This window comes from Hemiscyllium ocellatum, chromosome 9 (genome assembly GCF_020745735.1).
Source record: "Hemiscyllium ocellatum isolate sHemOce1 chromosome 9, sHemOce1.pat.X.cur, whole genome shotgun sequence".
NCBI classification, from domain to species: Eukaryota; Metazoa; Chordata; class Chondrichthyes; order Orectolobiformes; family Hemiscylliidae; genus Hemiscyllium; species Hemiscyllium ocellatum.
The window spans coordinates 54846764-54861248 of record NC_083409.1 but is presented as its reverse complement, the minus strand read 5'-3'; the positions used below and the strand labels follow the sequence as shown (position 1 = coordinate 54861248).

At 40.1% G+C, this 14485-nt stretch overlaps 1 protein-coding gene across 1 annotated transcript in view; it reads right to left on the bottom strand.

Moving 5' to 3' along the window:
* gorab (golgin, rab6-interacting) overlaps nucleotides 1-14411 on the bottom strand; it is a 53925-nt gene extending 39514 nt beyond the window's left edge. Inside the window, exon 1 of the mRNA XM_060830324.1 lies at nucleotides 14248-14411. Coding sequence (XP_060686307.1) covers nucleotides 14248-14305 — 58 coding nt within the window. The 5' untranslated portion in view covers nucleotides 14306-14411. The remainder of the gene's footprint in view (nucleotides 1-14247) is intronic.
* Nucleotides 14412-14485: the final 74 nt, after the last annotated feature.

The following is a 14485-nucleotide window of genomic DNA, read 5'->3' as shown; positions in this document are numbered from 1 at the left end:
TATCATCCATATTTATCCAATGACCTTTTACATGCCCTTAAAGTTGGCGAGTCTACTACTGTTGCAGGCAGGGCATTCCAACCCTTTCTACTTCAGACTAAAGATCTACCATCTTTCAATTTAAAGCTATGCCCCCTTGTGCTAGCCATCACCATCCAAGAAAAAAGGCTCTTACCGTCCACCCTATTTAACCCTCTGATCATCTTGTTTGTCTCTATTAAGTCACCTCTCAATTTTCTTTTAACGAAAACATCCTCAAGTCCCTCACCCTTTCCTCATAAAACCTTCCCTCCATACCAGGCAGCATCCTAGTAAATCTCCTCTGAACCCTTTCCAAAGCTTTCATGTTCTTGCTACAATGTGGTGAGCAAAACTGTATGCAATACTGTAAGTGTGGATGCACCAGGGTTTTGTGCAGCTGCAACTTGACCTCATGGTGCCAAAACACAATCCCTTTACCAGTAAAACCTAATACACTCTGCAGCTTGACGGAAGTGAGTACTGCAGATACTGGAGATTAGAGTCAAGATTAGAGTGGTGCTGGAAAGGCACAGCAGGTCAGTCAGCATTTGAGGAGCAGGAAAAATCAACGTTTCGGGCAAAAGCCCATCATCAGGAAAACTCCTCGGATGCTGCCCGACCTGCTGTACTTTTCCGGCACCACTCTAATCTTGACACTGTACACTTGACAACCTTATCAACCTGGGTGGCAACTTTCAGGGATCTATGCACATGGACACAGATCTCTCACCTCATTCACACTACCAAGAATCTTACCAGTAACCCAGAACTCTGCATTTATCTTACTCCTCAAGTGAATCAGCTCACACTTTTCTGCATTAAAGTCGATTTGCCACCTCTCAGCCCAACTCTGCCGCTTATCTATGTCCCTCTGTAACCTGCAACATCCTTCCACATTGTCCACAACTCCACTGACCTTCGTGTCATTCACAAATTTACTAACCCATCCTTCTATGCCCTCATCCAGGTCATTTATAAAAATGATAAACAGCAGTGGTCCCAAAACAGATCCTCGATGAACATTTCCTATCAACCACCACCCATGTCTTCTTACAATGGCAAATTTCTGATCCAAACTGCTACATCACCCTCAATCCCATGCCTCTATTTTCTGCAATAGCCTACCCTGGGGAACCTAATCAAATGCTTTACTGAAATCCATATACATTACATCAACTGCTCTAGCCTCATTGGCTTGTTTGATCACCTTCTCAAAAGGACTCTAAGGTTGTGAGGTACAACCTACACTTCACAAAACCATGTTGACTATCCCTAATCAATTATTCCTTACTAGATACTTATAAACCCTATCTCGAATATTCCTTTCCAAAACTTTACCTACAACCCAAGTAAGGCTCACTGGTCCATAATTACTCTCTACTCCCCTTCTTGAACAAAGGGACAATATTTGCTACCTCCAGTCTTCTGGCATTACTTCTGTACACAATGATGATAAAGCTCAAAGTCAAAGGCTCTCTGCAATTTCCTCCCTAGCTTCCCAGAGAATCCTAGGATAAATCCCATCCAGCCCAGGGCTTATCTATTTTCACGCTTTCCAGAATTGCTAACACCTCCTTGTGAACCTCAATTGCGTCTAGACTAATAGCCTGTATCTCAATATTCGCCTCACCACTATTGTCTTTTTCTCATGTGAACACTGATGAAAAATATTCAGTTGCTAATGAAGCAAGCTTGGTAACGAAGAAAATGACTGACTGAGCCTCCTGGCATTCCCTCCAAAAGAAAAACTCAACTTGGACTTGGGCAACCCTGTGAAATTCAGCACTCTACATTTGTGCTGCTGTGGTCACTACTGCTTCAGAACTACTTCAGTTTTTTTTTCCCCCCTTCTTTGCCTACATTATAGTAATCCTTATATTTGAAGTACGCCATTTGCTGAGAAACATTTTGGAACAATGATTAAATAAATTGAAGAATATTCAATTCAATATTTCTTTTCCCGTACCTTTTAATTTCTTTACTTTTTCTCAGTGATTTTCAAGTTAAGAGCCAGTAGGGTATGGCAGTGAAAGAAGCCATGAATGAATGGGTGCAGATATTGTTCCAATATGGGAAGCATGAGGGAAAATGCAGGCCCTCAGTGACTCCTTTCTCAAACCAAATTTCAGTTATTCACATTTCCTTCTCTCACCTCTGTTTGCTAAGGTAATTAGACAAGGTCTTTTTCCTGGGGTGGTTGTGGAAAAGAGTCCAGAACTCGAGGGCATAGGTTTAGGGTAAGGGGGAAAAAGATTTCAAAAGAAAGGACACAAGGGGCAACTTTTTCCACATAAAGGGTGGTGCATGTATGCAATGAGCGGTTGTACAATTACAACATTTAAAAGACACCTGTATGTATTTGTGAATATGAAAGGTTTAGAAGAATATGAGCCAAGTGCTGGCAAATGGGACAAGGTTAATTTAGGATATCTGGCTGGCCTGGATGAGTTAGACCAAAGGGTCTATTTCCATGCTGTGCATCGGTCTGACTCAATGATTGTGACTCTGACTCGGTTGTTAGGGGTAGGAGGCCGTGGTCTTTAAATGTGCACTTTAGTTACCATGTAATAGAACATCTTGATTCCAATTCTAACTGACTACTTCACCTTTTAGACCACCTGCTCAATCCTTATACCATTCACATCTATCACTCTTTCTTGCTTGCACTTTGCTTAACTCTACTTTCATTCCCTTCAATTCCCCCAGTCAGTTTACAAGAGCCCAGATTTTCTTTTACGAAGCTTTCCTATCTACTTGCTTTTCAATTCCCTCAAAGCTGCTTTCCTTTCAAAGTTCAAATTATAGAAAAAAAGTGGCTAGCCCTCCTTTCTCACTAACAGCAAGATATGCAATGACATTCCATCACACATCAGAGAATTTACTCTGTCTGAGATGAAAGATACCAAAGTTCTTTATCACTCCCAAGAAAAGTACATTAATAAGAGCTGGTCTCAAGCCTCAGCTGTAGAAGTAATTTTTAAAAAAACTTTAAAATGCACCAATTTGAGTTATTTAAAACGCTTTCATATTTCCAACATGAGTAGGTGGCACTAGTATCTATTTGATACAATTTATGCAAAAGTTTAGTTTCAGTTCAGAGAAAATTATGGAACAGAGTGCAAAAAGTGAAAGGCATAAAAGAAACAATCTGCAGTGAATAAGTGACACCATTTGTGAATATTAAAACCAAAAGTTGTACCAACAAAGATATAAATAAGGATTTTAATGGTTTCCAAAACTGAATTAACGAGACATCTGCATAAATGAGCCTTTATTACAAAGGGTGTCAAACAAACTTTGTGCCGTGTAGTTGAACTCCAAAGAAGCTAAAGAGTACTAAATGTCGACATGAAATAAGGTAACAAAATTGCACAAAGAATAAGTGCTAACTAAATAAAATCATTCTTTGCCCCTGATTCTGCTACAGTAGCTTGAACTGAAATAATTGTTTTTTAATTCTGACAACTTAACATGAGAGCTAATAATTGAGAAATAAATCTGACAAAATTACATTTAACTTTTTTTGAAAATGAATGTTTTATTTATTATCACGTATATCTTGGGAGATAGTAGAAAGTGTTCTGCCGCCACAATCTGGTGCCAATTTGGAGGTACAAGAAGAATAAAAGAAAGTACTTTAATGGAGTTCATTTTTACATGCCAGGGGTCTAAAACACAGCTCTTGGACTTTTGCAAGGCCTCTGCTCCAGATCTACTGCAGCCAGGAGTCCCTGCACTGCCACCACTGCAGCCAATGCCCCACGTCACCTGCAGTAAAAGAATTTTCCAACCAATTTATAATGGGAAAAAAAACTGTAATGATTCAATTTGCATGACACAAAGAGGCAAGAAACTGCTAACAGTGGAAATCTGAATTAAAAACAGAAAACGCACATTTCTATCAGCATGTACGAGAAGATTTATGCCCAAAACATTAATCTTTCTCAAGATGCTGGAAAATATCCAAGTTCTTTTATGGGATTAAATAGAACAATCTGCTGCATACCTCTTCTGCTTTTAGTACATTCAATGATGTTATGAAGATTATGACTTTTCTGAAACGATTGTATTTCTACCCAAATTTGCAAATTTTCAGGAAAAGGCGGTCAGTAGTAGCAACTTTTGTTCTTCTGTCATTTTCAACTGTGTGAATGCAGAACATCAAGTAAAATACATGGTACAGTCTTTATGACTTGTAATTGAAGTTTTGTAAACATTTGCCAGCCAACTGACTTCTTTGTGCTATATTATTCATTTGGACAGGTATTTTTAAAGTATAGTATTATACAAAATATATGCAACATAGAGGCAGAGTGGTTGGCACTATTTCTAGATTTTTCTGAACCAAACCCCTTTATAATATTTATTACACGGTGGAGCCATGATGTCGCTAAGACCCCAAGAATTACTTAAATAATGGCACAGGTAGAATATGGGAGACAGACAGCCTGGCACCTTTTTTTACAATGATCTGATGCCAATCTTTCATTGTGCACTAACAGACTTAGTACAAGTCTGTATTTGTAGATTTACGGTCTATGAACCATTAACCCATACTGCACCATAAGGTCTTACCGCTGTAATGTGCAACCGCTCCTTGGGCAAAGAACTTCTCTCAAAGTACTTGAATAAATCTCCCCTTACATGCTGATAAACAGGCATTTTCTTTTTTTAAAACTCAGATTTCCACTGTTAGCAGTTTCGTGCCTCTTTCTGTCATGCAAATTGAATCATTACCAGTTCATTTTCTTTCTATTTTAAGTTTGCAATGTTGTATCTTCAACTGGTTGACAACAGTGCTTTTGTACTATTTTTCACCCATTGTGAAACCAGTCTTCTGTATTTTGGCCTGGTGTCAAAACTGAACTCACTGTAATGGCATCTCTTAATTGCAATTAAGGCAGGTATCACTTCTACATTCTAGTTTAGGCTCAACACAGCAACTGAGCTCTATATATTAGATATGAAGCACAAAATCAAGTGGTAGATAATGGTACAGTTACAGCATTTTAAAGATATTTGGAAAGTCGCATGAATAGGAAAGCTTTAGAGGGACATGGGCCAAACACAGGCAAAAGGGAATTGTTTAATTTGGGAAACCTGGTCAGTATGGACAAGTTCAAAGGATCTGTTTCCATGCTGTATGACTCTGACTCCTGTACAAAGTCCGCTGGTCATAAAGACTAACTTTTTTGCTTTCAGAATTGCTTTCTACTGTTGCATGTTAGCTTTCAGTGACTTTGAAATGAAGCACTTAGATTGCTTTGCCCGTCATTTTCTGGCCTCTCAAATCTTTAAAAAATATTACACTTCCACTTGTCTGGCCAAAGTAACCTCTTCCTTATCCGCATATTCCTTCTACTACGCTCCAGCCTACTCACTCAGATGCCCATTAATTTCTTTGCATCTTTCTCAATTTGTATCCCACCCAAGTTTTGAATTATGTGCAAGCTTGGAAATATTACAGTTGGCACCCACATCCAAATGTTGAAAGAGATTTTGAACAGCCGGGGCCCAAGCACTGACCCTTGGGTATATTTATTTCTACTATACTTTTTGCCTGTAAACCAAGCCTCAAACAATGCTGTTATGATCCCAATTGATAGTTATACTAGATATTTCAGATTCCAGAATGAAATCGGCTTTGACAGACCCATATTTTACTTTTGCAATTTGGTTCATGTTGAGTCACAATGTACATCAGCTGTCAATGTACTTTTTTTAAACAAGGGTAAAAAGCAAAGCTTTATATCTTATTATAAAGTATTCAAAAGAATTATTTACCCTTTTCCTTTTTCAGCAATAACCTTCACTATGACTGAGGGCCTGTTAAGTACTTTCTTTAAAATTTCATTCGAATTGGAGACGTTGCTGACATTTTCTTTCTGTGACTTTCTGCACATTGATCAGATAAATTATTTTCATTACTATCTCTCCCTGAGACCACTTCCTCTGGTATTTCATTCCACATATAAATCACTGATAAAAAGGGCCTGAGGAACAAGTTTAAGTTCTTCTCCTCTCACCTTAAACATGTGTCCCCTAGTTTTGAACTCCCCCATCCTCCAGAAAAGACCTTTGCTATTCACCTTACCTATGCTCTCATGATTCTATTAGTAAAGAAATCTTACTTCATTTGTGCAGAACAGAGACTGCATCTGGAGTATTGTGAGTAGTTCTGGTTTCCCATGTCAAAAGGAGAATGTACTTGGTGGGAATGCAGACAGTGTGCAATAGAAGTTTACCAAACTGTTTCCTCCAATAGTGGACTTTCTTTTTAGAAGGTATTGGGGAAACTGGACCTGTCTTCAAGAATTTAAAATGAGAGGCAACCTCCTAGAAAGTGCCTAAATTCCTGAAAGGGATAGACAACAGATGCAGAAAAGATGTTTAATGACAGGGGATCTTGAACCGAGGGGCACAATATCAGAATAAAAGCAAAGCCACTTGCAGGCCAAGATCATCAGTTCTTCACTCAAAGGATAGTGAAACTTTGTGGGAGCACAGTTATTAACTAAGTTCAAGACATATTTAGGGATTTCCAATACTTATGACAGTCATGAGATGTATGCACGGTTACAGACCCTTCAGTCAAAATCGTCCATGCCGACCAGATATTCTAACCCACTGGCCAGCACCCGGCCCATATCCCTACAAATCCTTCCTATTCATATACGCATCCAGATGCCTTTTAAAACGTTGCAATTGTACTAGCCTCCACCACTTCCTCTAGCAGCCCATTCTACACTTGCACCAGCCTCTGCATGAAAAAGCTGCCCCTTAGATCCCTTTTACATCTTTCTCCTTTCACCCTAAACCTATGCCCTCTAGTTCTGGACTTCGCGATCCCAGGGAAAAGACCATGCCTATTTACCCTATCCTTGACCCTCATGATTTGTAAACCTTTATGGAGGTCTTCCCTCAGCCTCTGATGCTCTAGGGAAAACAGTCTTAGTCTATTCAACCTCTGAGGAGAAAGTGAGGACTGCAGATGTGGGAGATCAGAGCTGAAAATGCGCAGGTCAGGCAGCATCCAAGGAACAGGAGAATTGATGTTTCGGGCATAAGCCCTTCTTCAGGAAGCTCAAACCCTCCAACCCTGGCAACATTCTTGCAAATCTTTTCTGAACCCTTTCAAGTTTCACAACATCCTTTCTACAGGAGGGAGATTAGAATCGCACATAATATTCCAAAAGTGGCCAAACTAACATCCTGTACAGATGCAACATGACCTCCCAACTCCTATACTCAATGTACTGACCAATAAAGGAAAGCATACCCAACACCTCCTTCACTATCCTATCTACCTGTGATTCCACTTTCAAGGAGCTAGGAGCCTGCACTCCAAGGTCTCTTTGTTTAGCAACCTTACCATTAAGTGTACAAGTCCTGCTAAGACTTGTTTTCCCATAATACAGCACTTCGCATTTGTCTAAGTTAAACTCCATCTGCCACTTCTTGGCCCATTGGCCCATCTAATCAAGATCCCATCAAGGACTATAGTGAGAGAATATGGTGTTGATGAAGATGATCAACCATGAATATGCCTGGCTGTCTTGTGTTCTAATCCCTGGAAACTTTAATTAATTCAAAATTTCCTTCTTATGTCTTAATTTACACTTAGTACAACTCTGGTATATTGATTGTGCTCAATGACCTAAACGAACACCAGTTAAGCAACGCTTCAATGGTCACTCTTGCTTTCAATTCTCCCATGCTCTGGCCTTAATCCACCCTACCTCTGAGCAAACTTCAATGGTGTCTGTTCTGCCAATTCTTGTATTCAGGATTCAAAGTTTAGTGAGGCCAGAGGCTGCCAAAATCTCCTTTCTTCTCCTCCTGCTTTTACATTACTTTTCCCAAAACCTACTTTTGGTGACCAAGCTTTTGGTCACCTTGCATGTAATCACTACATCTGGTGTGGTATCAAACCATTTCTGACAAACCTAAAACAGCTTGAGCTATCCTTTATGAAACTTGGAGAAGGTTTGTAGCTCAGGTTGTAAGATTGCTCAGTTTGTTGTGGCTGATGATATTATTTCCGGTTCTGTTTGAGGGGTTGGTAAATGGGCTCCAAATCTATATGTTTGTTAACAGAGTTCTGGTTTGAATGCCAGGCCTCAAGAAATTCCCGTGTGTCTTTGTTTAGCCTCTCCCAAGATGGATATATTGCCCCAGTCAAACTAGTGTCCTTCTTCATCTGTGTGAATGGATACCAGTGATAGTTGGTCACGTCTTTTGGTAGCTAGTTGGTGCTCATGCATCTTGGTGGCTAGTTTCCTGCCCATTTGTCCAATGTAATGTTTGTTGCAGTCCTTGCAGTCATTTTGTATATGATGTTCATTCTGCTGGTTGTTGGTATGGAGTCCTTTAAATTCATCAGGAGCTGTTTCAGTGTGGTGGTAGGTTTGTGCGCTACCATGATGCCTAGGTCATCATCTGAGATGTCTTTGATGTATGGCAGGGTGGCTACAGTCTCTGGGCGTGTTGTGTCTTCTTGTTTAAGTCTCTTTTGTCAGGTTCCTGTTGCATAAGTGTTTTTCTTCACCTTCTCATAGCTCCTGGGTGCTGCAGTGTGTTGTGGCTCGTTTAAATCACGTCCTGATGTAGCTTAGTTTGTGGGTGTTGGAATGATTGGTCTGCAGCTCTATTGACTGCAGAGTAATCCACCCAGACCCATTTCCCTCTGCCTAATGCACCTAATACATTGGCAATTTAGCAAGGCCAATTCACCTAACCTGCACATCTTTGGGCTGTGTGAGGAAACCGGAGCACCTGGAGGAAACTCATGCAGACACAGGGAGAATGTGCAAACTCCACACTGACAGTTACCGGAGGCTGGAATTGAACTTGGGACCTTGGTGCTGTGAAGCTGCAGTGCTGACTGCTGAGCCACCGTGCCACCCCTCATTTAGCTGATCTAAATGCAGTGCCATACATATCAAAAGCAAGTGAGATAGTACCTATGCTGATACAGCCAGGTTTCTTTGGAAAAGTTATTATGCAAATAAAAGGATAGATAAATAATGGAAATTCTTTACATTGAAAATCTACTCAGCTGAGTGATCACACTTGCTTTGCATTCAGAAGGTTTAGGTTAAATCATCACTACAGCAACACATTGGCAAGATTGATATCTCAATACAGCTCTGTAGAATTGCTTGACTCAGATCCCAATGAATTAAATTGCTAACTCAGTCACAAAGATCAGTGTAGGATCTCTGATTTTGAGTTACATTCCTTTCTCAAACAATGTCAGACAAATTGTTTGTTCTTTCACCCACGCATCTCTTCCTTGCATTATCTTAAGCACAAAAAAGGTTTTTGATTCACTCCAAGATAATGTTTCATCCACTGTATGTAAAACGATTTGGGATGTGCAATGACACAAAAGGACAACTAAAATACAAATTTGTTTGCCCTTGTACTTCAGGTTTTGTAGAAAATATCAGTGGGATGAAAACTGTATCCACAGTCTGTAATTGCATCTCTTCAATTGGGGTTTGCCGCTTTTAAAAGTTAGGTGGTGCAAAGTCAATGGCAGCTAATTTTAAAATCAGGTTTCAAAGCTTGCAGTCTCATTCTGAAAAGTTTCAGACTCTCAGACAACATAGAAACATTTGTTATTCTGCTCAACATGATTCAAGAACATCAACTGCTGCTGAATCATGTCTGGTATTTCTCAACCTACACCAGCAAAAAGTATTTTCAAATCTTTGTATACAAAAGTGATGCTGTACTTGTTGTTATAACTTGCATTTCAAAAGTATAATTTAAGCCATAAAAAGAGGCTTAAAGGTGAAGAATTTAAATCCCATTCCAGGATTTTAATACATCATTTCATTACTAGAACAGCACAGAATATTTCAAACATTTCATCATTTGGAAACTAGGTTAAAACATGCCTGTCCTTTTACTATTGTTTAAGTAGGGGCAGTTGTTAATAAGCTGAAAATGTGTTGCTGGAAAAGCACAGCAGGTCAGGTAGCATTCAAGGAACAGGAAATTCGACGTTTCGGGCATAAGCCCTTCATCAGGCTTATGCCCGAAATGTTGAATTTCCTGTTCCTTGGATGCTGCCTGACCTGCTGCGCTTTTCCAGCAACACATTTTTAGCTCTGATACTCCAGCATCTGCAGACCTCACTTTCTCCTCCTAGTTGTTAATAAAGCAGAAATACTCTCTGATCAATGTCTGCACTTCAGAAGTACTTCATTGCCTCTAATTGGTTTGGTATACACTGCAGTCATGAAGAGTTCCATACAAATGGGAAATATTGCAAGTTTTCCCTTTGTTACACTGTCATATTACTAAGCATCATCTACTTAACCGTAAGTAGGTCAACAATAGCAAATACCTCTCTGAAAGATATTAATGATGCAGGTGAACGTCTAAAATTTGAACAATTTTTCTCTGGTGCTATTGCAAATTCAGATTTATTGAGGTTAATTTTACAAATGTACCCATTAGGACACCATAATCATTCCTGCACCATGTCTTGTGATGCTATTCAAAGATGAGTGAGAGAATTCTAGCCAATGATATAGCATGGCAAGCCCACACCAAAACTTTAACTTGTGATTCATCTCAGGGTGGACTGTGAACCCTTGCTTGCATACACTGCTATGTCCTGTTTACATGACTTAATGACCATACTATAAAACTCTATAACCCTTTTAGGCTTGTCCTTCACGGAACACACAATATAAATACATGTTCTTTCTTCCCAATAATCAATAAATGAAGGCTGTCACCTGTTGAGGACTTCAGTGATGCCAGAACATCAGAGTTATATATACCAATCATATTTACAGATTGTTTTGTTCATTGTGGAACAATAGAAGAATGGTAAATCACCCTAAAACACAGTAGGCAACCTCTGCCAGAATGGCAGCCAGAAAGATCCAGGAGGAAAACTCTAACAATAGTGGAGGAATATCAGAACAGTTACAGGACAGGTGGCTTTTGGCATGTTACATCTGTGCTGGGCCTCTGAAGGAACAACTTACTTCATGACACTCCCCTGCCTTTTCCCTTAGCCCTGTAAGTTTTTCTATTTCAAATATGGGATAAATATAGGCCAAGCGCAGACAGGTGGAATTAGTTTAGTTCAGTTTGGGATTACGGTTGGCCGGACCCATTGGACTGAAGTGTCTGTTTGTGTGCTGTAAGACTATGATTCTGTAACTATCTTCAGAACATCCCAGGCTCGTTGGTCTAGGCGTATGATTCTCGCTTTGGGTGCTTTACAGTGATGACTTGCGAGAGGTCCCGGGTTCAAGTCCCGGACGAGCCCGAGTTAGCGGGCGGCACGGTGGCACAGTGGTTAGCACTGCTGCCTCACAGCGCCAGAGACCCGGGTTCAGTTCCCGACTCAGGCGACCGACTGTGTGGAGTTTGCACGTTCTCCCCGTGTCTGCGTGGGTTTCCTCCGGGTGCTCTGGTTTCCTCCCACAGTCAAAGATGTGCGGGTCAGGTGAATTGGCCATGCTAACTTGCCCGTAGTGTTAGGTAAGGGGTAAATGTAGGGGTATGGGTGGGTTGCGCTTCGGCGGGTCGGTGTGGACTTGTTGGGCCGAAGGGCCTGTTTCCACACTGTAAGTAATCTAATCTAATCTAAGGTATTTCACAGCCACAGGATTAAAGTTTTTCTCATGTCACCAAATGTTGCTTTCACCAGTAACCTTAAATCTCTGCTGTTTCTCTCAATCTTTCCAATGGGAATAGTTTCTCATCTACACTGTAGACAGATCTTATGATTTTGAATATCAAATATGAAATCTCCTCTCCAAGAACATTTCTAATTTCTCCACTTAATGTATCTGACATTCCTCACCCCCAGATCCATTCTCGTGAATCTTCTACACCCTATCCTCATGTCCTTAAAGTAAAGTGGACACAATCCTGTAATTGAGGGCAAATTGATATTTTATACAATTTAACATAACCTCCTGCTTTTGTACCATGCCCTTATTGATAAACCTAAGATAGCACATATTTTCTCATCAACCTATTCATGTTATTTCAAAAATATACTTTATTCATAAAAATTATGTACATAGTCACCAGAGCACTTCAATTCTATACAGTCTTTACATGTGTAGTAAACAAACTCAAGGCATTTACTTCTTCAAGACTATATTTAACAGCATCAGGCGGGTCCAATAACTGAACGGACCCACATTGTACTTTGGCAGAAAGATCTTACATGATAGTCTTTCCCCACTGTGCCTTGGCTGCAGCTGCCCCAAACTTTAATGCATCCCTCAGCATATAGTCCTGGACCTTGAAATGTGCCAGTCTGCAACACTCCTTGCTCTGGAAGACCAAGAGGTTTCCGGCAGACCAAGAAGAGTCTTTCACAGAGTGGATGGTCCTCCAGTTGTAGTTGATCTCTGTCTCAGTGTGTGTCCTGGCAAACACACCATAGAGCACAGAGTCCTGAGTCACAGATCTGCTCAGGATGAACGTTGACAAAAACTCTCTCCAGACTTCCTCTGCAAAAGCACATTTCATTACGTGTAAGACACACAGTCTCTTACACCCCCCACTTTGAGGGTAGGGTACCGTGGCAGTGTCCAGGTGTACATGAAGAATCTGACAGTTAGCATTCTTAGATACCTCTTGAACATTGGCTTCCTGGCTCAGGGGTAAGGACACTAGTAATGCACTACAAGTGCGCTTTAAGATGTTATGGGCTTAATCAATGAACAACTTTCTCAACCTACTCTGTCACCTTCCATGATTTATGTACATAAACACAACATCATCCTGCTCCTACACCTCATTGAGAACAGTACTTGTATCATCACTCTACAGTTTTCCCAAAGTGAACTGCATTATAATTCTTGCATTAAATTACAACTGCTGCATGCCTGTCATGAAGTTATAAACCATGACAAGATTAGTGCAAAATCATGTAACTGATCATGACCGACTTCAGTCATCAAAAAGGACAATACAGTACAGGTACAGGCTCTTCAGCCCTCAAGCCCACACTGAGGCATTTTCATTACAGCACCAGTCTAGACTGAGCATGAGATAGTCTTAGATTCTACATAAAATAGCTGCTTTTGCTAATCTAAATTCAGATGGTAAATAAGAAAATTTGCATACAACCATATTCTAAGATACTTCAGATCAGTACCTCAATGACCATTTAGTTTTAAGCACAAGATCAAGTCTACACCATTCATCGTCATTCTAAGATGTGTATCATCTGCACAATTTGCATTTGTGTTCTGTAATCACACAGTGCATCATTAATGTATCAGGAAGATTATGAAATCCTAACAACCCACGGCAGAATTGCACTCTAAATTCTTCTCTAGTTTTAAACAAACCATTCGCCATTAATACACATTTTATTTGCCATTAAGCTAATTTTGCAGCCATAACGAAACACTCTCAAGCTATAAATGTGTTTACTTTTGACGAGAAGCACATCATCAAAACCACTTTGGATATTCAAAGTTAAAAATCACAACACCAAGTTATAGTCCAACAGGTTTAATTGGAAGCACACTTGCTTTCGGAGCAACGCTCCTTCATCAGGTGATAGTGGAGGGCTCGATCGTAACACAGAATTTATAGCAAAATTTCCAGTGTGATGTAACTGAAATTATACATCGAAAAATTGATTGTCTGTTAAGCCTTTCATCTGTTAGAACACAGAGATAGTTTCACTTCTTTCATGTGTAAATCATCACTGTATTCTAACAGATGAAAGGCTTAACAATCAATTTTTCAATGTATAATTTCAGTTACATCACACTGTAAAGGTTTGCTATAAATTCTGTGTTACGATCGAGCCCTCCACAATCACCTGATGAAGGAGCGTCGCTCCGAAAGTTAGTGTGCTTCCAATTAAACCTGTTGGACCATAACCTGATGTTATGTGATTTTTAACTTTGTACACCCCAGTCCAACACCGGCATCTCCAAATCTGGATATTCAAGCACACGACAGCGATATTACCCTCGATCTTCTTTGCATCTCTTCAAAAATAAACTAAGTTAGTTAAACAAGACTGAGCCTTGAGAAATCCATGCTGGCTTTTAATTAGCGCACACTTATTCAGGTGATTAGCAATTTTGGCCAGCATTACTGTTTCTAAAAAGTTTCCTGTCACCATATTTAAATTGACTCGCCTAGTGTTGTAGCACTTGGGAATCACCCAAAACCAGATTCAGCATTCAATTCTTACACCACGATTCTTTCATTTACCTTTTAGCTGTTTTATTCGTGTTAATTCCTCATCCGAAAATCCTGCCCAGCCAGCCATATTTCACACAAAATAAATAAATCCCTAACAGAAACACAGGCTACGATACAGAACCAAGGCCTACTCGCGATGAGCTATAACATCACTGAAGCACTACGCATGCCCATAGATGACACGTGGCACCCGAACTAGTGCGCTTGCGCAATACTGGCGCCACGTCCTGGAAACCGCCTCAAGTCG